Raw genomic sequence first — 24,899 nt, 5'->3', positions numbered from 1 at the left:
TGCTTCGCACCCGCGTCTCTCCCCGCTCACCCTTCTGCACCCCATTCCCCCCTCTGACCTCCCCACTTCGCCCCTCTCGCTGCGCCCTCGTTCCGCTGCTCAGTGCGCGGCCGTTCTCTCCCCGCGGGCCCACCCCGTGCGCCCAGCCCCTTTCGGCCATCCATGGAATCGTGGAATCGTTCGGCCATTCATGGAATCATGGAATATGCCGAGTTGGAAGGGACCCATCAGAATCGTCCAGTCCAACTCCCGGCCCGGCGCAGGACTCCCCAAGAATCACAGCATGTTCCTGAGCACATTGTCCAAACGCTTCTTGAACTCAGACAGCCTTGGCCACTTCCCTGGGGAGCCTGTGCCAGTGCTCAGTCGCCCTCTGGGTGAAAAACCTTCTCCTGATATCTAACCTAAACCTCTCCCGAATCAGCTTCATGCTTTTTCCTCGAGTCCTGTCACATTCGTGCTCCTGAACCCTCTCCAGGGCACCACCAGCCTGTGGATGTAGGGGTTCACCTGTCCCTGCCACTTTCAGGGGCAGTGGAAAGGCCCCGTGGACTTCTGGCAGCACAGAATCCAGTACTGGATTCTCCTGGAGAAACGTGTAGGCTGAGTGAAGGTACTGGGATGCCGAGCTGTTTTGTCTTTTAATCTCTCTGGTATTTTTTCCCCCCAAGGCTACCACGGCCCCCCGCATCCCATCCACACGGCTGGCCCTGCACCACTTCGACACGAGCTACAGCCTGCACCTGGGGGAGCTGTGGCCCTCTGTGCGTGCTGGCCTGCTCTGTGAGCAGAAGTACGGCGCCCTCCTCAACAACTTCTCTGCTGTCGACCACGTCACTCAAGAGCTGGAGCTGCTGAATGCCACCGATTTCGTTTCCGAAGCCCTCCAAAAGGCACAGCAGTCACAGCGGGGTGCGGCTGCGAGGGAAGCAGTGAGAGGCTCCCAGGAGGGCTGTGTTCAGGGCAGGGCTGTGATACAGGCAGAGACAATAACACAGGCAGAGTCATCTCCACCGTTTCGTGCCTCCATCATCCCCAAAATCAAGTGTTACACCTTCCCCAGGGGTGACATCACACGCTTTTGCCCTGCACGGTGAGACATCCCTGGACAGACCACCCACTCTCATTGCCAGCCTTGGGGGCTGCTGCTTCCCTACATCCCAGTCCTCACTTCCAACTGTTCTTTTCTTTTCTTTTCCCCTTGCACATTTGCTTGTGTTATACAAACTGGTGCTTTCCAGGCCAGACATTTTGGGGCTCCTTGGTTATTATCTCATGGATGCAGCATCTCTCCTGCCCGTCCTTGCACTCGATGTGCAGCAGGATGACCTTGTCCTTGACCTTTGTGCAGCTCCGGGTGGCAAGACTCTGGCTCTGCTGCAGACTGGGCTTTGTGTAAGTGGAGGTGGGTGTTCCCTTGTTCCCCGTCCTTAAACAGGGCTGGAAGAGCGTGCTGTGCTCATTAATGTCTGACTGTTAATCATTTCTGAGTATAAGAGTTGGAAATCAGGTGTGTTTTTGCAATTTCCAGTGTTCCTGTTGTGTCCCTGCAGGGCATCTGGCAGCCAACGATGTCTCCATTTCCCGGACAAAGAGGCTGCACCAGATCCTCCATAAGTATGTTCCCAGAGAAATCAGGGAAACTGTGAGTGTCACATCCTACGACGGAAGGGACTGGCAGGATGTGGACGGTGGCACTTTCCATAAGGTAGGTTATTGGGAACCGGTGAAGATAAACCCTCTTTTTGAGGAAGGCAGCAGCTTATCCTACAGTATAACTGTGTAGTTTTCCACAATCTTAAATGCAGAGAAAGAGAGAGGACTAAGGCACACAGGGAGTAATATTTCCTCCTGCTATCCCTTCCTTCAGGATCCCGTGCGTATGTGCATCCAGAGTTACCCCTTTATTTTCCTGTGTAATACCATGTAGAAGTCCTATTCTTGTCCATCACCTGGAAGGGGTTAAGTGTGAAGATTAGATAATTCTGTTTTCTCAGCCATGTGCAGCCTCAGGGGCTGGGTTTGATGCTCTGGGAGGCGTCGCTGTAGGAGCACTGGCTGTGTGTGCTTCTGTGACGTCTTCCAGGCAGACACCTAGAGGAGGAATATTAAACGAGGACATGTGCGAGTGTGGGATGTTTTCCACCATCTCTGGGTCTGTTTGCACGTTCCCAAAACGCCAGAGCAGGCAGATGATTACAGTTCAGTGTGGTGCACGCCCGTGCTCAGCCACCGGGAGCTGCTTGTGCGTGGTGAGGGTGGAGGAGGTGGGCACGGGGAAGCTGCACAAGGGGACTCACTGAGCTCGACCTGGGCATGGGACTGACAGGGACCTCTGCTGCTGCAGGTGCTGGTGGATGTGCCCTGCACGACGGACAGGCACTCTGCCATGGAGGAGGAGAACAACATCTTCCACAAGAGGCGAACCAAGGAGCGTCAGATGCTGCCCATGCTGCAGCTGCAGCTGCTGATGTGAGTGAGCTTGATGCTGTGTCCTCGTGCTGTTTGTGTTACAGTAATAGCTCTCTGTGGCCAGCACTGAAACCTCTTTTTACTTTGTCTGTCCCCAACTGGGAAATGCGGAAACCACGTGTAGTTTACTGGAAGAGCAATAGTTGGAAAGCATCAAAGTGTAAGAAGGTGCAAATATTCTTGGTCAGATCACAGGTCCTGCCTGTCCCCAGCAGTAGCTGTAGGAGCTAGGGAGAAGGGTCTAAGGAACAGGATAGGTATTGTGTTGTCCTTTTGGGTGATGGTCTCCCAGATCCCACTGATCAGCCCTGGAGGATCCCTGAGTGCCCACATCTCCCAGCACATAGGCTGCTTCATCACCCCATTTTGCAGGGAAGGCTGGATGGACTCACCATGCTGTGACAATAAGGAAACAGATTAGAGAGTCCCATGGCAGTGCTTGAACTGCAAGAGTCTCTTCCCCTCTACATGCTCTTATCCCATTCCCTTGGACATGACTGCAGGGTTATACCTTCCAGTTGCTCTCCAGTAGCATCTCTCCCATGTTAAATTCATTGTCAGTCTAAGCATCCATTTGACTCATTGCCCTGGCCTAAAACAGTCCTCACGTTGCAGTGACACAAACTGCTGAGTCTGTGGAGTTCAAGATTTGTCTGTCACTTCCTATGAGTCACCTGTTGGCTCCCCAGTTTTGGTGGGTGGTAATGCCTGTGCCCCACGCTCCTCTTCGTCCTGTGACAATCCTGTGTGTTCATCTTGCCTGCAGGGCTGGGATCCTCGCTGCCAAGCCAGGAGGAGAGGTGGTGTACTCCACGTGCTCCCTCTCCCCGCTGCAGAACGAGTGTGTGGTCGAGAGAGCGGTAGAAATTGCAGAAACCCAGTTTAACATCAGTGTCCACGTTGAGGACTTGAGCCACTTTCGGACGCTCTTCCAGGACACGTTTTCCTTCTTCTCAGGCTGCCGGCTGGGGGAGCTTGTTCTGCCTCACCTCACAGCCAACTTTGGACCTATGTATTTCTGCAAATTACGTCGGATGTAGAAGGGGCAACAGACTATGTCTGTTTGCTGTCAGGGAAATACCCTGAATTTCCAGGGAAACTACAACTGCTTTATATTTATTTTTCTTTTTAAAGTGTCCCAAAGGAAGTCCGCTTTTTTACTGCAGACACAGAAAATAAATGAGAAAGACCTGCTGTGAAGTCTCCTGAATGTTTTATCTGTTTGAGACTGAGGTGTTTAATCTAGGAAAGAGAGGTCTTATCAGAGGGAGCGATTTATCCATCTGTGTGGGGCAGGATAAATGGCCCTGTGTGGGTGCTGTTTTCTCCCTCCTGTCTGACTGCTTTGATCCTACATGAGCAGGTTTGGGTTAACAAACACCATCTGGGGATCTCAGTCTTTGTCCCAGATCTCACCATCTGCATAAATGGGTTGCATCTGTCTCTGCTTATCTCCTGCCTTCAGAAAGAGCAGCCTGAGGTCCTGAAATCAGAGGTTCCTAAGAATGCCCCTCCTGTGAGGCTGAAAATATGTTTGTGATGCTGGAGATTTGGTGCTGTGGAAAGGCCAGTGACTGCTGCTATCCCTCACAGACAGGAAGGCTGTGGGAAAGTGTGAATGCTCCTATGCAAAATGCCATTTAATGTTTGGGGGGCAGGTGTTTGTATGATTCCAAATAGTAATTAGTTATAGAACCATAGCCATCAGTGAATGATTACTGGAGTTTATGATAAGAGTTGCTTAATAGCTACATTTTTACTTCTGTGAGGAAAATACAGTGCTGGACAGGGTGGGCATGGCTGTATCCCTCACAGGGCAGCCCATATGAAGTTACTCCAGTGCCAACAAGAAAGTAATATTGAGATTTTGTAACCCTTTTCTCTCAGCACCACCCTGCTTCTGCAAGGGGCAGCATCGATGGAAATGGGGGTGAAGGGTGAAAACTCACCCATGTCCATCCTTGCAGGAAGGTGCAGTGCACAGATTTATCATCATTTGAACCCAGCTTAAGCCAGTCCTGCTCTCTGCATGGCATCCTGGTTCCTTACAGGATCTGTGCTTATTGGCAAGGAGAGAGGTCAGGAAATGGTGTTTCCTTCCTCCTTCCCTCCTCTTTGTAGTCTCTGCACTGCCAATGGCAGTCGTGCAGTGCTGTCCCTTTGGCCCTGAGGGGACCATGGGGGCTATGCCCCTCTCTTCTCATGGCTGAGGGTCTCCACCTCCTTCATGAACTGCAGGCAAAGCTCCTCCTGCCACAGCAAGGCCACACACTGCACTGCCAGGGGCATCCCCACAGCTCCTGACACAGCCTGCAGTGGGCACACAAGCAGTGAGGGGTTACCCCGGGGGCTCAGACTTCCAGCAACTTCTGGAAACCTGGTGTAGGCACGTGGCTCATCCCAGAGAGTGGGGAGGTTGTGGTTTGAGCCCTGCTCTTCGAGTGAAACTGTTACTTGAATGTCAGTCATCAGTGTGCTCCACCACTTTCCGTACCTGTTTCAGCTTCCTGTCCCAGGGGTCATCACAGCATCCTTGGTAAAGCTCCAGCTCTTCCTCACCCGCTTCTGTCACTGTGCTGACGGGTACAACCCCAGCAGGGAAGTTCAAGATGTTGTACAGCATCGTGGAGGAGATGGCAGCTGAGAGCAGCAGAAGAGAGAATCCAGCCAGTCACAGCCTCCTGTCTTGTTTCAAACTTACACATTCCATGTTCACTGAGGCCCTTGAGAACTGTGTGTCTGTCTCCACCTGCTCAGATAGCTTTATGGTCATTACTTTTCCTTCCTAATTCCCATAAAATGCTTAGGTGGGTGGTGAAGCTCCCTGGTACCAGTTGTTTCTCTCCAGTCTCAACCATTGTGGTCCCTCCTGGGAAGGTCCCAGACTCACTTACTGAGGAGTTTCCCAGGGTATCCCGTGGTGAAGGCAGGCCTCAGGACAGGGCACAGCACAACGTCCAGATGGAGTTCCTTCCACTGGGTGATGAACTCTAAGCAGTACACCTTGGGGAGGAGAAGGGAGATGACATGAAGCCCATGCCCATGCCTGGGGCATCTCAGCTTTTTCTGGGTGTGCACCAGGCTCTGGCACAACTGAGGAGGCAGCAGCAGTCAGCAGTGCTCGAGGGAAGAGGCAGAGGAATGCATGTTTGCCTCTACAGCATGTGGCCAGGAATTGGAAAGGTCCCTCTTTAGCCATTCCCTCTCCCAGGACAGCCTTTGTTGTGCTGGGACTGTTGAACATGGATGTTTGTGCGTGAGCTGTGTGGGCAACCGATTAAGTCCTGTCTGGGCTGACCCAAAAGCCCATCTACCCATTCCTGTCTCTCTTTTGTGCCTTTCCCTCTGTCCTGTCTCCTCCCCAGCACCTCCTCTCCTGCACAACCCCATTCCAAACTGATGACTTTCCAACCTGGCACTTGCCATAAAGCCTCAACTTGTAGCAAGATGCCAGAGAGGAAAGTCTTCAAAACATATCTGAATTTGATGGTTATGATTCCACATCCCCTTCACTGACCTGCAAGTGGAAATCATAGCAACATCTTTAAGCTTTAAGAGGAGGAGGAATTGCTTAAATAGGCCTCTGGGTTGATAAGCCCTGGTGATTTTAGCAGTTACTTAAAACAATACAGCTTTCACAATCTAAAGTTTCCTTTGGCATCTGGCCAAGCAATTAGCAGCAAATGTCTGGAAGTGCTGGAGAGAAGGTTTCTTTGATGAGTACTCTGGATTTAGTACTCGTTCTCTTCCACAGGCTTCATGTATGACCTTATCTATCCAAATCCCTCAGTCCTGCCAGGATATCACTAAGGGCAGTGCAGCACTAGGGAGCTGTGTGCCTAAAGGCTGAAGCCATGTCCAGGATAGAAGGACAACCCCTGAAGAGAGCAGGTCAGAGCCTGTTGTAAATCCAGTCCACCCCAAATATGGACACTTAGAGGAGAAGGTATTGCCCCCTTTTCCAATGCCTTTGACAGTAATTCTTTAAGTGACCTAAACCACTCACCTGTGACACCCACCCAGCTGGGGGTAGATCTGCCCCCATGCTGACACCCACTGCAGAAGGGGGCAAAAGCTCCAGGTGTTAGGGAGTAACTAATTTTCTGGTTTGCTGCTTACAGTTTCCATACATTCCCCTTCCCAAATGTCTACCCTTGCCTTTCTCTCCAGCCTTCTTCATCTTGCCCTTCAGAGAGAGCACAGCCTCTCTACACCAGTAGATTCAATCACTGCTACAAAGGACAGAGGTGAAAAAACCTTCTGAAGTTGGTCTGCAGCAGAGGGAAAGGAAATGCCCTCAGTTATTTGCTGCAGCAGTTTCTGATCCTGTCTCATCTTCCTCTAAAAATCTTCAGCTGTTTGTTCCTTCAGCTGTTTGCCTTCCTCCTCCACTCTTCTCTGTGTTCTCTCGATCTGATAAGCTACATGCCCACTGAGGAGGCAGACAGGATAACTACTGATTAGCCCATTTTTTCCCCCTAGTAGTTAGGAATTGTGCCCTCAAAGAAAGCTATGTTACTGGAAACCAGTACTGTAAAGACAACTGGACCCTTAAAGAAGCTGTGCAAGGGGTGGGCAGGCAATGAGGTGGGATGTTTCAGATGGACTCCAGATAGGTCTTGGTTGTCTCAGGTTTTCCTCTGGCCTAGAGGAGGACATAGGGCTTTTCACAGGATACAGAGAAAAAGCAATTAAAAATTCTTGTACCTGCCAGGACCCCATTGACAGGGCCAGTCACTCCAGATAGGCTTTTGGAAAAAAAGAAAGAAGTATATTGTCATTTCAGTAATTGGGAGATATTCCCAATACACTTGAATAGCACAGCAGGGCCTTCAGTTCAGGACCAGAACCAGCTCACAGTAATTCACATCCCCCTGGCTGTAGACTCCCACCTCACCTCATTCAGCCCGAGGAGAGCAGTGATCTCCCTTTCTCTCAAGACAGACTTTCCTCTTGCTAGGGGCTGCTGGCACATCTCCTTGTTATAAAAGCTATGGGGGCATGAGCTGGAAGGAGGAGCTGAAGGACAATGTCAGCAGACACCCCGGTGGGACTCAGACCCTGCAGAAGGACGGGTTACCTGCTCCCTGAACTGCTGGACAGCCTTTGCCATTTTCTTCAGACCCTCATCCCGGGTTTTCCAAGCTTCTTCCATTCTCTTCTGGATCATCTTTTTGCCCACCCATTTCCAGACCACCACAGCTGCCACTGACCCGCCAAGCAGCATGAGGGCAGCAGAAGTATCCACCTTCCTCTCTGGCAGGAGCTGCCTCAGCTGCTGCTGGATCATGATGTGGCCTTTGAGTCTCCAAAGGCCACATGGAGTGAGAAAGAAAAGCAAGGCAGGAGCAGAAGACCTTTCCTGCCTCCCCAGACCCGTTCCTCCTCTCAGCACCACTGTCTTGGGTCAGCAAATAGTTCAAATAGTTCAGTCTGAAGCTGACCCCTGCAAAGCTGCCGTCTGTGGAGTGTGCAAGGGAGAATGATTAACCAGGAAACGGAAAAGGTGACGTTTGGTCAGTGAATCTTGGGGTGGTGGGTTTATAGGGGCTTTCTGGGCTGTGGGAAGCTCTCCACTGGGAATGGCTAAGGGATCAACTGAACAAAAGAAGCAAGGAAATAGCCGTTCTCCTGTTTCCTGTGTAGCCTGAGAGGACAATGGGAAAAGGGGAAAAAACAGCTTGAAATTGCAAGACTTCCTTGCACAGGGATGGGGAATGTATGCCAAGGGGATGCACAGCTGTGGGGTACCCTCAGCTCACCAAATCCCTTATGCTGCTCCCACGGTGGCCAGAGGCTGTTGCAGGAGGTCCGTGCTCGGCACTGCCGTGATGTCTGCATGCACCAGGAGAGGCCGTTCCACTCCATGACGCTGGTATTGCTTTAGGAGTGGAAAATTCCACAGGCTTGCAGGCCAGAAGCAGAGTATTTCCACCAGACATTGGAATAGCTGGTGTCTGACATCTTTCCAGCAGAGATGACTCTCACTACAAACACTAGGAGCCTCACACTTAGCTGAAGGCAACAACCCAGCCAACATCAGCCATGGTCTGTCTGCAGTCTGCTCTGTTGGTTTTGGATGGTGGGTGCTCCCTATGGGTTCCCCCTTCGAAAAAGTATTTGGGCAACTATGGATTGTGCATTACAAAACTTTGCAAGATTCTAGAGGAGTGTGGAGCTGGATATGGAAAGGAAGCCGAAGAGCCCTCTCCCTTCAGGGCTAGGTAGTCTCTAGCCCTCTAGTGCTCTAGTGCTCTAGCACTCTAGCACTCTAGTGCTCAATTTTTCATTGTCATGTTCGTTCTTAGCAGTTATAAGAGTTCACTGTTGTTTTCTGTCACAATTTGTGTCAGTAGGGAATGTTCTGAGCTTAGTTCTTAACTAGAGAAATTTATGGACTCTGAACAAAATTGTCTTTGGCGTCCTTGCAGAAACAGTCTGGAGCTGATGGGAGTTAGCGGCGTGGTAACAAATTAAGCCGGCCTTTTACTGTGTCCCTTCCAGTGGCACCTTCCTTGGAGGATGCCTCCTCAGCTATGGCACTGCACGGGGACATGCCTGCAGCCCCTCCAGCTCCTGCTCCACGGTGCTGGCTGCAGCAGGTGCCTCTGGAAGGCGCATGTGAATGGGGTCAGCACGCGACAGTACCGAGCCCTCTCCAACCTCCAGGAACCCACGCAAGCGCTTCCTGAGACAGAGGTGGGCTCTTTGCCTGTGTGACAGCACCAGAACCTCTATGATGGGCTGAGCAGATGTGGGAGGGTTTTTTCCCTGTGCTGGGAAGTGTCAGGGCATTGGCCTCCCACATCCACTTGCGCATTGGTACCTGTGCTCTGATCCTACCCTTTAGACACTTAGCAAATGTTTAACAGAGACGGGGACAGCTGTGTCCAGACTGACTTGGCATTTCAAAGGGCAGATTTTCAGCAGGCAGAGCTGCATTTCCAGATGGCCGGATGCTGCTGAGGAAACCCCTTTTCCTGTCAATGTGTGAGCATCTCCGCATCCTTTGTGAACCAGAGGTAGGGCTCCTCCTGCCACCACAAGGCCACACATCCAAGGGAACCTAAAGCAAGGAAGCAAAGGGATATCCAAAGTTAAATCTCAAGTCCATAGCAGGGGAGATAGACCTACCTGGCTCTCAGGTCAACACTCACTTGTCCACAGTGTTTTGTCATTTGAATTGATCCAGGTCCAAGGTCAAACCCATCAGTGGTGTTTAGATGAAAGCCATGCATGCCCCTTTTCACAAGAAGAGTCAACTCATAGCAGCTGGGTCTGGGATTTCATTGTAGCACCCACGACATCTCCTTCACTGTGGACTATCCCAGAAAAAGGCAGTCAGACAAAGTCAGACAGACTATTCCTGTGCCCAGGAAAGGCTGCACCATCTTTGCTTGCAAGAGCAAAAACTACATTGACTTACTGTCATCACGCTCCATTAACACCTTCAGGTCTTAAGCAGAATGGGTTTTGACAGAAATTGTTTATAACTAAGCTGTCTTCCCTCTAAATTGGTAATAAATATTTTTAAGTCAGCTTTGACTCCATTTTGATTAAAATGATGAAGAATAAATCCTTACAGCTGCATCTTGTGTTCATGTATTTGTAACCAAACACTCTGGTGCTTTTTTTCGAAATGATTTACAAAATGAGGCATGTTAACTATGCTGCTCTGAAAGAATATTAAAGACATTTCACAAAATACTGAAATCATAGTGATTTGGGCTGGTCCCCTCTGGAGAACTTGTTGCAGTTGGCTCAGAGGGCTGAATAAATGTTTTCTGGGGACTCTCCAGTTTCTGACTCATTTCAGCCTGGAATATCTATTTGGAGCATAAAACTCTCCTCAATTTCAGTCCAACTCCACCAGCACTCACAGAACATAACAGCTGGTAAGAAACTTGCCCCTACCAAATCTGCACCTCTCCAACAATCAAGAACATCAGTTGAGAGGTGAGGGTTTGTCTCTATCAATGCTTTTCCATGTTGCTCAGCCGGGACCCTGTTGGCTTTCCCTGAATAAACTGCAATAGGATTGGAAGAGAGACCTCCCATACCAAGCATGACACCTCTGACAGCAGGGGCTGCTCTCTCTCCTAATCATCCCTACATCTTTCCCACTTTTGTGAGTATTGCACTATTTTCCTTGAGCCTTTCCATAGCCAGGTGGGTTGTACGGATCCTACTTACAACTTCTCCAGCAAGGTAGAGACATGATCAGCAAAGATGCTGTAGAGAGCTGTTAGTTCTTCACCAGAAGTCCAGGAGCATTCCTACTTCTTCCATCATGTCTGGTGTCTTGCTCACGTCTGTCCCCACTGAGTGACAGCAGAGCCTTCAGCACCCTGATGGTGAGGGACTGGGATGTTCCCAGCTGCTCCATGGCTGGGCACAAAGCTGACAGCAGGAAGCTGGGCTTTTCACTGGTCTCCTATGGGCAAGCAGGGCAGCAGGGAAGCTGGGTGATTTGAGTGAAAAGGAGAACAGTGGCAGGAAAAAAACAAACAAACAAACAAAGGAACAAAACGAGACTGACTGTGCTTGGCGAGATGAGGATTTGTGCAGCAAACAGCTGTTTCAGACTGAAGGACGTACCAATCCTAATTTTGGGGGTTTTTTTTGTGTTTCAAGGGTGAGCTTTCCTATGTTCAGGTGTTTCACTTCACCTCCTTTTTAAACATTTGCTTTTAGCTACTTCAACTACCACCTCGAAACTTGTTTGAAGTGAATGTCTGGGATCCTGGAAATGTTTGTGTCCCTCATGTCCTCTGTCACTGCCTGCTACATCACAGAGCTCTGTGTGCTTCAGATACTGCAAGGGGACAACTGACCTGTTCTAACAACTCATGTCCTGCTAGTATTAGTTTTCTAGAGAGTCTTACTTGCTCCTGATGCTGTGACTATATAACATTGTGACACGCTAAATAAAGAAAAAATCCTGCAAAGTAAAGTAAAACCAAATAAAAAAGCTGGATTGCCTGACGATTCAATCTCTCAACCTTGCTTGGTTATTTGTCTAGTCATAGAATGAAATATGGGTTGAGGAGGGCAGATCTAAATTTTTATCAAAATCAAGAGGGAGGAGGAAAAATAATCAAAGCAAAGACCACAGCCAGACTGTTGTGCTAGAGATGAAAGAAACTAGTAAAAACAAAGCTCTTTTGGCCCAAGCAGCATTCGTACATAATTCTCTGAGACAGACCAAAGCATGGACTTTGGTCAGTGCCAGGCAGCTGAACAAGCACTCTGCAAACACACAGCGCAGGTCTGCGAGGGCTGCACAGCCTGAGCCAACAGCTCATGGTGAGGAGCTGCAGAAGGCTTGGAAACACAATAACACTTTGTTGGTGGGTGTGGGAAGGGGCTGACATTCCTTCTCCAGTGAGGAGGAAGTCTGGAGGAAGAACTGTCCTGAAAACCTGAAGTTTTGCCCTACTACAGGCCTCTCTCTCCTTGTGTTTCAACACCTGAGCTCACCAGATTGCTCTCAGCATCACCCTCCCTACTTTCCCCCCACATTTATGACAACTGATATCATGGACCACCTGACTTGAGAAGGGCTCTGAGTTTTACTCAGGAATGTGCTTTACTCTCTGTCCAGCTGAGGCACTTATCTGCCCTTTAAATTCCTGACCAGACCCCTAAATCAGGTCCAAACTTGTATCTTGTTTCCCTCGCACCTTGTCCATCTTCTTCTGGACATGTCTTCTCCACCTCATCCACTTCAGTGCCAGGAGAGCTGTAGCTGAGCTGAGACCAGGGGGTGAGAGCATCCAGGCACTCTGCTTCAGTCATCTGCTGGATCACTATGAGAACTTCCCTTTGGGTGTTGTGTCCTCGGAGCTAGTGCTCTGGGTTCCTGAGATCTAGTGACTGGCTGGAGGCAGGAGAAAGGAGAGTGGGAGGAACAGTAAATCTCTTCTAGAGCCATCCACAAGGAGCGGCTGGAATGCAGAGTGCAAGGATGCATGGGGAAATTCCTTTTAGAAATAGGATTCTCTCAGCCTTGCACAGGTACAGAGGGATAGACAAGCAAAGGACATTATCCTTTCCTTGAAAAACAAGGTCTGTGCATGCTCAGATCTATCCAGGAATACTACCCAGGCAGGTTACCTGTTTAATGGTGAGCTCCCATCCTCCCTATGGGAGGACAGCTAAAAACCTTTGCTCCTGGCCTGAGATAGGTCATCCAGTAGGATCTCAGTGGGTGGTGCCCCCAGCAGCAGTCCTGCAGAATCAGGGCATCTCCTTGGAGCAGGGCTGTGCCATGGATCTTCTCCTGGCTGTGTGGGGATCAGAGGATGGTGAGTCAGGCTGTGTGACTGTGTCACACTCACTGTGTGACTCAGACCTCCCAGTGGCCATGGGAGGTGGCTGGATGACTGCAGCATCCCTGCACTACCCCAGGGAGGCAGGTGAATAACAAGGGCACTGTCACCCTTGGTTCTCTCCTGTTGGGAAACTACTGCCTCCAGCCCTGGTGCCTGGAGAAATATGGAGGCTTGGAGAAGGAATCATTGCTAATGATCATTGCTAATGATCGTGCCGTGCTTCAACACACACCTTGTTTCAACACACGCTTGCTTATTCCAAGCATCTGCTTCATCACTCCCACCTTTCCCTCCAGTGTCTTCATTCACCTTGACAGCAAAGGATGGGTCAAGAAACAGCACACAGTTGTCACAGTGTTCTTGGAAACACCAAACAGTGTGAATGGCCTAAGCGTAGACACAGAAATGCTTTCTCAGTTTTCCCTGAAGTGTTTATAGGCAATAAAACCACATCTTTTCCCATTGTTTAACTGGAAGAAATGATGAGGAACAGGAGTGAAGACAGACCAGTTACCATTTCTCACAGAATATTAAGCTTTCCACTACTCCCTGAACAATTAAACTGCTGGATGATGTGGAGATCAAGGGAGCAAATGAGTTCAGGAAGGGGACCAACAAGTTTGTGGAGGAGAGCTCTCCTGGCAGCTATTTAAACCCATGGGCTGACTGCAAGTCTTTGCCAAAAAGTCTCTTAGCCAACCAATGGCACAGCCAGAGAGGGAATTCTGCACTTACCAGGTTATACTCTCCCACAATCGTCTGCTCCTTTCCACTGCTGGAAGTAAAATATTGCAATAAACAGCTGTTTGGTCTCACACCATACAACAGATATTTTTTCGCTATTGTCATGGGGTTACAGCATTAACTCTGCTTTCTTTTGCTTTTTTGACTCAGTTTAACAATGAAGGACAACTTAGACAGGGGTGAGATTTTTGCTATTTTTAAACAGCATTTTGTGCCAGTTTATTGAAATGTTAGCTCAGAGCCTTGCTGTCTACTTTTGTATTGGGTAGAAGGTGGCTGGAGTGAAGGGCAGGCAATGAAAAGTCATCACAGTGAAGGCTGGTTCCCAGAAATCACACATTTCTCTTTGTGTTGTGGGCAAGCATCTCCACCTCCTTCATGAAGCGAAGGCACAGCTCCTCCTGCCATGGCAGAGCCACGCACTGGACAGCCACTGGCAACCCCACAGCTCCTTCCACAGCCTGCAAAAGTTAAGGACAGTGCTGAGTCAGAGCACCGGAGTGCCTGGGGAGGCACGAGACATTATGGGAAGAGAAGGCAGAGGAAGACAAGCAAGGGAACAGCTGTCAGGCTGACACACACCAGCCTTGCTGCAGCGCCACACACAGGGTAGTAACACAGAGAATGCCAGCTGCATGGCTAAACCAGCTCCCACTCTCATCAGGAGATGTAGACAAGCCTTGGGACAATATCCCAGAGGTGTCACTGTGTCAGTCATAACCTTCTTCTATGATTTAAGCCTTTTTCCCCCTGACCTCTTTCAGCCTCTTATCCCAAGGGTCTCTGTAGTGCCCTTGGTAATGCTTCAGTTCCTCTTCGTCGGCTCTCGTGACCGTGCTGACCGGCACCACCCCAGCAGGGAAGTTCAGCACGTTGTATAAATTGGTGTAGGAGGTTGCAGCTGGAAAAGATCACACAGAGCATGCAAAATGGCAAAATTCAGTGTGCGGGGCCAGCAGTGGCTTTCAGATGATAATTTGGGCTGCAGGAATTGTAATCTGGAGTGGCTGGACCTGAAGAGACCCTGAAAACATGCTGCCACAAAGGGATTTTTTTGATGGAAAGGTTCGAGGGCCACATGGCTGCTGGGAGAGAGACCCACACCTTCACCTGTCAGTCATGTGAAGATCAGATCTGCTCTGAGAGACACAGACATGAGTATTTGATCTGATTCACAGTCTGCATCTATATCTCCTACTCCCTGGGGAAAAGTCTCAGCTATCTTTTCAAGATGTTCCTGATGTCCAGTTATGTTAACATCATCTTGGGGATTTTGGATCCCAAAAGGTCATTGCTAGGGAGATGGAGGACCCTGACTGTTTGCTGGAAGCTACAGAAAAATGCCTTTTTCTGCCAGTCACACGCAATGGGCCTTTCTGCTTTTTGCAAAGTCTTGGGAAATGTGAGACATTTCCCTGCATTCAGAAGAGCCTGGCCCTGTACCAAAGTCTACCACCCCTCTGACAGCCACTCCTCACTGCCACTCTCTGCTGCAAGAGTAGCTCTTGGGCTTTCTACAGGACAGACAATGAAGGGAAACTCACTGATATGCAACTGGGGACAGATGTGCCACTAATGGCTGCCCCATAATAATCCAACACCAGCAGCTCAGATGAGGTGGGGGAATGAGAAGACCCACTGAGGTGATCTCTCCCTTGCTTTCTTCCACAGAGGGAAACTGAGCAATGTACATGGTTTGGGGAATGTCCAAGAGACCAAAATATCTTGCTCCAGCTCTGCCCACAAACGCGGCCAGGGATGCACCCAGAGACACCTCAGTGGAGATTTACCAAAGAGCTTCCCAGCATAGCCGTGGTTAAAGGCTGGCCCCAGGGCAGGACAAAGGATCACATCCAGCCTCAGCTTCCTCCATTTGGCAATGAATTCCGTGCGGTAAACCTGGGAGGAAAGATAGAGGAGATGACAAAAGTGTCTGTTGGACAGCAGTGGCAGGTCAGTGCTGACACATAGGAAAAGGAGGGGAAAAAACTTTCCTGGATACAACTAAAAAAATAAGATAAAATCTGAGCTGTGCTTTGAAAGGGCCCTTGTTCTTCCTCCTTTAGGTTTCCTGTCAGAATACCATGTGCTGCCCAGACCTAGACATTAATGCTAGGTGTGCATTTCTCACTTGATTTTGTCAAGCATTAACCCAATCCTTCCCATGAACAGTTTTGTTTTTGAATTGTATTGAATGGAGATCAACAGCAGTTTGAAGAATTAGGTCTGGCTGACTAAAAATCACATTTCCTAAAAGATTTGGTTATTTCAATAGAAAGTTCTAAAATACATGAATCCAAAATATTTTCACAAATACTTCTTTCATTCTACCTGGGTATACAGGCGAGGAAAAGAGGCAGCAAGAGACAGCAAGGCAAGCCTCAGGACATCCCCCCACAATGCAGGAGGCACATCTTCAGGATTGTCCTGCAGATCCAAGAGAGACCTAGGTTTGTAGTTTGGTTTACTACACCTTTGCTGAACATCAGGCAACGAATTAATCCGTCCTCAAAGACCTGTTCCACTTTGTCTTAGCAAACAGACACAGATGGACCACAGCACAGTTGTTTCTGCAGCCATAGTCTGGTTACATACAGACACGTGTCCCATGGTCCCATCCCTGTTGTGCACAACTGTCTCACTCCAAGTTTTCTGTACAAGAGCCTTCCACATCTCTCACAACAGCCCTGGCCTTGGAGCTATTTTTCAGCCTGACCTCGATTTCCACCTGCAGTCTGAGATTCTTCCTGATGAAAGTTCAACAAATGAGATGGGTTTCCAGGAAATACTGGCAGTGTAGCTACCCTATTTTTTTCTTTTTTTCTGAGAAAAAAACTGGTCACTAGCCAAAAGTTTTGAATCGGCTCTTGTTTGCAGTAGATGAAAACATGTGAATATTGTTTCACTGAACAAAAGCAACGGTAAATATCTTTGAAGCCATCAAACCTTCTAAAGAGTTTTCATTTTTTTTTGGGGGGGGGGCGTTTCTTTGTTTTGTTTGCTTGTTTGGTGGGGGTTTTTGTTGGTTTCTTTGGGTTTTTCATGTGTATTTTTATGTGCATTTTTGTGCTGGTTTTGTTTTTTTGTGTTTTTTTTTGGGGAGGATGGGACAGGAATCTGTTTTCACCTTAAAAAAACCCCTAACCCATTTCTTTCCAAACACTCCCACCAGCCCAGTGACCAGGCAGCTTTGCAGGAGTTTTTCCTCTGCCCTCTAATTTGTCAGAGCAGCCTGCTCATCCATCAAGTGACTGGCACTGATAGAGGCTGGGTGGTGCAGGCTGGGGGCATGTTTCTCCTCAGGGAGGATTGTGAGGGTGTCCCAGGAAACAGATCGTGCCCTGAGGGTGGACACTAAAACAGCTCAGCCTCTTCAGCCTTGCAAAACACCAGCTGAGAGAGGATACAATTGCTCTCTATAAATAGATGTTGGAGTGAGGCAGAGGAAAATACCAGAGAGGAGAGGTGCTATTTGCACTCAAGGACAGAAATAAAATAAGGATAAACTGGAAGGGAACAAAGAGCACGGGAAATATGAAAGTTTCCAACCATCAGAGCAGGAAGGAGAGGAACCAGTCAATAAAATCAAATGCAAGCATAAAACTCAAACGGTTTAAAAGAGGAACCCGATCAGTTTGTGGGCAGCACTGGACACAGCTGCCCAGGAGAAAGCTTCCTGTCCTAGGTTCCACAGAGTTCACAGACACAGTTTTTGACTCCTGCTTTGTCTCTGCTTGACCGTTCAAGCATGGCCTTAGCTCTTGACAATATCACCTAATGTCTGAAATAAGGAATTTGCACCGAGAGACATAAAGAAGAAAAAAAAAATGAAGTCTCATTTTTAATGACTGTTCTTATGCTATTTTTGCTTAGACAATGCAGGGTAAAGGATGATGATTCGTTTCCAGCCCCAAATGCATTGCTGAGTGTGAAGCAATTGCTTAGAAACTTTAGAGATCTCTCATAACATTTAGTAAGGAAAAAGGGAAATAAGAGTCACGTTACCGCCACTGCTCCGTGCTGATCCCAGAGGTTTTTGGCAGATCTGGAAAAGTGACAGAATTAATCAGCTTTGTGACTGTGGTAACAGAAAAGAATTAGGAAAATGCATAGACAGCCCATTTTTATGAAAACTGCATGACCATTCTGGGAAAAAGCTATGGCATCATCCAGCTGATTCAGCTGGGTTCACGTGTGCTTACAGGTACATCGAAAGAGCTTATGTTAAAGCATGCCAGAACACCTAGACAGAAATCATGGCAGTCTCCTAAATTCACTTGCTCCCAGTTTGGTGTGTCTCTCCTTCTTTTGAAGGTGCAGGTACCTCACACCCCACCGCACGTGCATGCAGGGACCTCTGCATTAACTTGGCACGTGATGCTCTGGGCACCAGAATCCACCTGATGGTGGATTCCCATATCTCCATGTGCTGATTTCTGTCACTGAAAAGATCCTTAAGCTCTTAAAATAACCTCTGGCTGAACAGCCCTGGATAACACAGTGCTGAGACCAGGTGGTGCAGAGGAAGCCTATATTCATCTGGCTCAGCCTGTGCCACACAGCCCCGGCATCTACCTGCACGTATGGGTGGAGACATCCAAGCACATCAACTTTCTCTAGACCTACTTCAGTGTGTCTTACCCCACTCCACAGAGAGCACTGAGATCTCGAGCAATTCGTGGGTACTTTTGGAGAGAAGAGAAAAACTTGGGGTTAGTCAACAACAACACAGCTGAAATAGCTGGTTACCATGTGACTGCATTTGGGAAACACTTCCCGTCCTAGCAGAATTGGCTCTGAAGAACTGGTAGGGTTTCCAGTGAAGTGGTTTTACTCCCCTACCTCCCTGCACATGGAAACCTTCCCACCTTGCTGATTTCTTATAACACAAATGAGACACACACTTACTATGGGTTTCAAAAGGAAAGCCAAGATCCTTTTCACCAGAGCAGGAAGCCTGTAAGTATTGAACTGGGATTTCAGGTTGGGATCCACGATGTCTCCTTTGCTGGAAGGGCAGAGAGTAAAAAAGGACAATTCACTGTGCCAGAGCTACAGCAATAGCAGTGCTGCTTCCAAGGCAGAGTTTGTCTTGGAAGGGACTCACTAAAAGACAAATCTGCCTGTTTCTAAGGAAAACACTGAACAATAGATGCTCACAGCAAATGTTACAGATAAATCAGTACTTCACTGCCTATGTCATCAGTGCTTTAAAAGTTCTGGAGAGCTTTGCAGTGGGGCCTGCTTCACCCTGAAGTGAGCAAGTGGCTGGCTGGGTATCTACCATGTTATCCATGCATGTGAACTGGCTGCTGCCCACGCTAAATTCATCCTTCCAGAGACTGCTCCTCTGCTGCTCCTGTATCAGTTTGCACCCACAAGAATATAAACACTCTGGATGCAGCCACTGGCTATAGTATACAGTGCCAAGTCTCACAGCCCACACCAAAATAGGGATTTTACTCACAAGCAGTCCACCAGGTGAGCAGCACCATCCGAGAAAATCCCTCTGGTGAACAGCTCATCTACCATGTAGTCAATCTTGGGCGGTGCAAAGGGAACAAGCTGCAAGGAAACCATCCCTGTCCAAGAGGCAGCAAAGATGAATGATTCACAGAGCCCTCTGTGAACCTTGCTGCCTCACCAGTGAGATGCCTGGGAAGCGAAGTAGTGGGAAGCTTAGACCCTCCTCGCTGCTGTAGGACAGCAAGACCCCATTTTCAAAGGGAGCTGGGTTAGCAGTATCTGCCTTCTGTCCTTTCCAAGGCAAAAACACTTATGTGACCTGGCACAGGCTCCACTCCTCCACATGTTAGAGAAGAATTATTAGAGGCTTCAAAACACCAATTTTTTAAAATTAATTTGCATCATTGGAACAGTTCCCATATAGAAATCCCCACTGGTAGAACTGCAGAATAATTTAGGCTGAAAGAAGTCCCTGGGGGGTTAACTGCTCCACCTCGCTTCCCACTTACCCACCAAGAAATCTGTAAGCTGTGTTTAGTAGATGAGGGATCATGGAAACTGCTGTGCTTGATATTTATGGGAACAGCAAACATGACGGAAAAAAAACAGTGCTTGGGGTGACTTGGAGATATCTTAAAATAATTATCATGTCTGCTAGGCCAGAAATATAAACAAGATCACTTCAGTCTGGGAAATAAACCATTGCATTTGCCTTCCTCTATTATGAGCAGGAAAAGTCGAGATGGAAAGTGATTTGTCCAGACTTTGTAAGGAGCAGGGTAACAGCTCCAAGCAACCACAGGCATGGAAACCCACCGTGTGCCCTGCATCCTGGAGGAGCTTTCTTGTCTGCTGGATGGCCCGTTTCATGCTGGGTGAGGGCTGGAAGTAACCATCTCCTTCATAATACCCAATGCGAAGAGGATTTGAACTGGTGTAAACCTGTGAGAGGAGGAGCCACGACTTACACACACCACACGTGCGGGACTGGATCATCCCAGGGCTCAGGGAGGCACCAGCTGAGCTCCCCTGGGCTGGGGGAATGATGGGAACAATAGGGCTGGGCAAAAGCAGTGTTGTCCAGAACACAGGTCTGCACCAGTGGTCCTTGGCATGGTCTTTCTGACGCTGACTCCTGCCTGCCAACCCTGCCCTGTGGCTGCTTCTTTCGGTCACTCATGCTGAGTGTCCTCTGTCCATATGAACACGTATTTCCCTGGATCCTTTGCTATCTTGGGACATGAAACCAGATAGGATTCTCCTGAGGTCTCACTTTGTTGCTGGGAACATAGAGACATGGGATTACCTCCTCATTGAAGGGGATGGGGGGCACGGTGGGGTCCAGTCGGAACATCTCCTCGCAGAGCAGCGCCCTCATGCACAGGGCCAGGCTGTCCACGTCCCTTGCCATTGGCCCCAGCATCGGTGTCACTGCAAGGACAAAGGTCCTGTCACTGCAGGCAGGTGGGCTGGTGCTGTCCCATGTTACCGGTAGGGGTCCAGCAGGGAAGAATTTCAGTCAGGCCAGGGAAGAGGAATGAGGAATGAGTGTAGTGTACAAGGAGGTCCAGCAGGGATAACCTGTCAGTCTCAGAGCAGGGGCAGCCTACTAAGGCTGACCTTCTGGGCCAGGCTTCTGCAGGCACAAGGAGGAAGGGCTGCAGCCTTCTTGCCAACAGCAATGCTGCCCAGCAGCAGCTGAAGCTGGCAGAGTCTCCTGGCACATCTCCAGTGAAATATCCCAGGCCTTTGGGATGTGCATCTCACACCTCTCCTGCTACATGTTGCATTGCCTGGACAGGTGTTGATTCCTTTCTGCTCAGATTCAGCAAACATCTGCCACCATCCAGGAGAGAGTAAGTGGTGTAAAAAGGTAGTAACACATGGCAGGTCTAATAGGTCACTGGTTTGACTGGCCGTGAGACACATCGTTGAGCAAGCACCCTTGCTGGCCTTTCAGTTGTAGGAGATGTAAGAAGCAAAGGTTTGACAGTAGTGACGTGCCATCAGGATGGACTTACCTGATTGCATTCCTACGAGAGGAGAAACGACACCCTGTTTGCTGGGAACATAATGGGAGAAGCAGATTAGCAGCACCTCTGGCTGTAAGGCAGGTCACCACACTAAGCTGCAAACTTCCCATTTGCCCTCAGTCAGCGTCTAGTAGGGCAAAAGGTCCTGCACTTCCTAGGCTAGAAAAACTTCCATGGTCTGTAAGCTGCTAGGGGCTAATCATCTCCTTTCCCTGGTGCATCTAATTCCTCATCTATGGACAAATCACCTCCGCTAAACAGAAAACTCTTACAAGCAAAGCAAGGGCTGGAAAATATCTGAAAAGGAGGTGACCCTGTAGCATTTGCTTTCAGCTTCTTGGTCAGGGCTATTAAAAACTGAATAAGTCTTTGTTGTGCTAACAGGTAGAAGTCATCTTGTATCATTAATAGAACCTTTAGCTCAAGCTGGCACGAGGGCAGGTTAGGTGCTAACTTAAGCCTGGAGGAAGCCATGGACACTACTGCAAAGTTTGATGCACTTTGGGGGACGCCTTGCAGTCTCCACACTGGGTGGAAGAAGAGGACAGAAGTTGGGATGTACCTGATCCTATTGCCTGTGGGTTTGAGCCCACAGAGCCCACAGAAGCTGGAGGGCAGGCGGATGCTGCCAGCTACATCCGAGCCGATGCCCAGGATGGAGCCTCCCCCTGCGATCAGAGCTCCCTCCCCTCCCGAGGAGCCCCCGGGGCTCTTCTGGTGGTTTAGAGGGTTCAGTGTCTGGCCAAAGATGAGGTTGCTGCAGTCGTAGCTGGGGAGAAGAAGATCAGCAGGTGAGTGAGGTACTTCTGCCTCTGCAAACCATAAATACAGGGCACAGAGCATCTGTACATGGATGAGAGAGGAATTAATCCCAGCAGGTAGAATCAGCATGAAGTAGATTTGTTGGCACAGCTGAATTTAAGGAGAAAGAGGCATCGAATATGAGAGAAATCATTTCAGATTGAAATAAGGAGGCAATTAACTCAACGTGCATGATTAGCTTGGACAAGGGGGGGAGCTTGCCCACACTCTCTGTGATAGCAAGAGTCACGTATCATAGTGTTTTCATGAAGGCAAACATGCAATTACTTTATCATTGTCTGTGGGATGTTGGTTTTCACAAAGGGGATTGCCCCCTGGTGCTTTAGAACCTGGACGATGACACTGTCTTCTTCCTTCACTTGGCCCAGAAACTTCACCATCCCTCCAGAGGAGATGTGGCCCTTGGGGATGGGAAACAAAGCTCTTTACGTACAGGAGAAATCCTGTTTGCCACAGGAGGCATCATGATTTATGTCTGTTATTGTTACAGTTCCAAAGTTCCCACCTAAGTTTTCTCAGAGGCAGAGCAGGACCTGACTATCCCAGGGAAAACCCGATCAGAGCGGGTTAGAAATTTCTGAAGAAAACAAGATTTCATCAGAAGAAAGGCAGGTTTGCTGGTCCCACAATATTTGATCCAGATTCTTGTCTGAGAGAACTCTGAGCCAGTCCTGAGGTGAGGATGGGACATCCTGGCCTGTTTCCAGCTCCAAGCCAAGAGGCAGGGGAATCAGGGGTGTACCTTGCAGTTAATGTGGTCCTTGATGCTGATGGGAATGCCATAGAGCAGCCCTTTTTCCTTCTGCTTCTTCAGTTTCTGGAGCTGATCCTCACAGCCATGAATGAAGTCTGTCAAACAGTTCACCTCCCGATTCACCTCCAAAGCCTCTCCAGAGCAGGGAGGAGCAGCAAGACAGAAGAATGGGTGAAAGGAGACAGTACTTATATTCATATAAGTATATGAATATAAGTATATACTGAAAATGCAATCTCCTCAAACCTTCAGCATATATTTTTCAGATCTTATCTATAAACTTCAGGTGTTTCTTTCTGGGATAATTTTCTGCCCTGGATCTCTTTCCTACTTACTTGCCTGTAAGCCATGCTTCAGACATCACAGTACTGACAAATTGTAATCCCCAGCATTGCTGCTTCTCTCAGAAAATGAGCTGGTTTTTAATTTGAAAGTCCCACTGTCCTCCATGCTGAAAGCATCACTCACTTTGTCCATGTAGGAGTAGAGGACACTTTCTGGGGACAGGGACCCCTCCTTCAGCTTCTCCGCCAGCTCCACCATTGTCAGCGAGAGGATATGTGTGGTCTGGGTGCCTGGGTTCTAAAAAGAGTAGGAAATTGAGTGCAGAGGGAAAAAAAAACAAAAGAAAAGGCTGGTGTTGAGGCTGCAAATACCCAGTTCTAACATCTGCCCAGCAATCACCTTGAACGGAAAATTTTAGAAGACATGCCCTGTAGAAATGCAGACCTCCCACAGAGCACTGTGTGTGCTGGAGCAGGGAATTTGCTGACAGGGAAATTTGTTGAGTCTTAGTTCATAAAACCAGGATCAAAACAGAGAGAAAACTGCTCCTTCACTGGAGAGTTGTGTGAACCTGTAAGAGCGGTTTGACCTGTCTCTGTTTACTCTCCTACAGGCCTTCACCCCTCTTCTAAGTCTAACTTGAATAGCAGTTCAACCAGCTAAAGTTTTACAAAATTTATCATTAACATGGGAAAAAAAAGTGTGTAGGCTGTTTGCAACCTCCCCTCCAAGAGAAGAACAGCAGTAGGTGTCTATTATGGGTCTAAGACAAATCCCAATTCCAAGTACCTGATCTCCTAAAATCCAGGTGCTTCTTTACCTGGGCATGGGCAGGAGGAAACAGCTTTTGGTCACTGATGTGCAGATGTTGGAAGGATGTGAACTCCCCTTGTACTTTGAGGGTGATGGGGCAGTCAGGTCCCCATGGAGGGGGAGAGGTAAGGAGGATGGGAGAGGAAAGGCTTGGCAGTAGGGGTGGATGAGAAGAAAGGGCATATGGAGGTCTGGGGTGGTGATCTGATTGAAAAGGTCCCAAGCTCCAATCTGTCTTTCATACTCATAATTCCCTCAACAGGTCTGTATTAAGAAATACTTCCTTTACACTCCCTGTTATGGGAGGGGTTTTCATGACAGTGGAGGGTGATGACCCTTAAAAAACATTGGATTGGTGACACTGGAAAACATGCATGTGCCCTAACCACCATTCAGAGAGGGACTGATCAGAGCTCCCCCATTTCTTTGGTTATCCAAAATGTAACTCCTTCCTCCCACACACATTTTCCCTCAAATTTACCTCTTGCTTAAACCTGTGAGCCGCCTTCTCCATCCTTTCCAGGGCCAGATCCCGAGACCTCCTCGCCTCGTGCATCTTCTGCTGGACCTGCCTGCGTCCCAGCCACTTCAGGAGCACGACAGCTGCAGCTGAACTGCAGAGCAGAGCTGAGAGGGCATGAGGGTCCCCCCACGATGGATCCAGGACCTGCCACAGTCGCTCTTGGGTCATGATTTCTCTCCCCGTCCTTTCAGTTCGGGTCCAGCTACAGACACCTGAGTCTCCCACCTTCTCCTCAGGAGGGCAAATAAATGCAGACTCTGTGACTGCCCTGCTGTGCAGGATCAGCTCTGAAGCAGAGTTGCCTTAACAAAGTCCAGGAATGGACTTTCTAGACCATGGACTTTGAAAGGGTCTGCCTGCTGGAGCAGTGCTGTGGGTCGGGCTGCAAAGCCATATGCTCAGCTTACTCAGTTTGGGGGGGCTTCCCCAAGGCTGGGGTGTCCCCCAACTCTGTGTCTCCCCAAGCCACTGTTTGCTGCTGTCCCTGGCTGCACACAAAGCTGAGTGCCTGCAAAGCCCAGGTCTGGGCTATGCCTACCATATCCACACCTATTAATTAATTAACATTTACAATCATTAACTACAGATGCTTGGCCATCATCCCTGTCCCTCAGGCAGCATCACCTGCAGCCCTTTGAGCCTGGGAAAATGTA

The 24,899-nt window shown here is 48.9% G+C and overlaps 2 protein-coding genes across 2 annotated transcripts; one reads left to right on the top strand and one right to left on the bottom strand.

Moving 5' to 3' along the window:
• The first annotated feature begins 198 nt into the window (after positions 1 to 198).
• On the top strand, positions 199 to 3,666 carry NSUN4 (NOP2/Sun RNA methyltransferase 4). Its single transcript, XM_029959757.1, has 7 exons — positions 199 to 252; positions 530 to 598; positions 672 to 1,093; positions 1,242 to 1,405; positions 1,554 to 1,708; positions 2,348 to 2,472; positions 3,239 to 3,666. Exons 1-7 carry the CDS (start codon positions 199 to 201, stop codon positions 3,510 to 3,512), a joined length of 1,263 nt encoding a protein of 420 aa, XP_029815617.1. The 3' UTR covers positions 3,513 to 3,666.
• Positions 3,667 to 13,716: 10,050 nt separating this feature from the next.
• Positions 13,717 to 24,553, bottom strand: LOC103758164 (vitamin D3 hydroxylase-associated protein). The gene is made up of 15 exons (XM_008924391.4): positions 24,205 to 24,553; positions 23,094 to 23,207; positions 22,614 to 22,757; positions 22,139 to 22,272; positions 21,612 to 21,818; positions 21,038 to 21,078; positions 20,323 to 20,447; positions 19,833 to 19,958; positions 19,018 to 19,115; positions 18,459 to 18,558; positions 18,192 to 18,235; positions 17,556 to 17,595; positions 15,341 to 15,449; positions 14,306 to 14,451; positions 13,717 to 14,011 (listed from the first exon to the last, which is right to left on the bottom strand). The coding sequence occupies exons 1-15, from the start codon at positions 24,412 to 24,414 to the stop codon at positions 13,883 to 13,885; spliced, it is 1,767 nt and encodes a 588-aa protein (XP_008922639.2). The 5' UTR covers positions 24,415 to 24,553; the 3' UTR covers positions 13,717 to 13,882.
• Between the last annotated feature and the right edge of the window lie 346 nt (positions 24,554 to 24,899).

Source organism: Manacus vitellinus, unplaced genomic scaffold (genome assembly GCF_001715985.3).
Source record: "Manacus vitellinus isolate BGI_N305 unplaced genomic scaffold, ASM171598v3 scaffold_21_pilon, whole genome shotgun sequence".
NCBI lineage: Eukaryota > Metazoa > Chordata > Aves > Passeriformes > Pipridae > Manacus > Manacus vitellinus.
The sequence above is the reverse complement of the archived record's forward strand: the minus strand, read 5'-3'. Positions and strand labels throughout refer to the sequence as shown.

Coding starts and splice junctions, on each gene's coding strand:
- NSUN4 (XM_029959757.1), top strand. CDS start 199: ATGGAATATGCCGAGTTGGAAGGGACCCATCAGAATCGTCCAGTCCAA. Junction 253..529: donor ATCGTCCAGTCCAACTCCCG/GCCCGGCGCAGG, acceptor TGCCACTTTCAG/GGGCAGTGGAAAGGCCCCGT. Junction 1,094..1,241: donor ACACGCTTTTGCCCTGCACG/GTGAGACATCCC, acceptor GGTGCTTTCCAG/GCCAGACATTTTGGGGCTCC.
- LOC103758164 (XM_008924391.4), bottom strand. CDS start 24,414: ATGACCCAAGAGCGACTGTGGCAGGTCCTGGATCCATCGTGGGGGGAC. Junction 19,959..20,322: donor CCATCCCCTTCAATGAGGAG/GTAATCCCATGT, acceptor CTCCTCTCACAG/GTTTACACCAGTTCAAATCC. Junction 17,596..18,191: donor AGTGCTCTCTGTGGAGTGGG/GTAAGACACACT, acceptor TCACTTTTCCAG/ATCTGCCAAAAACCTCTGGG.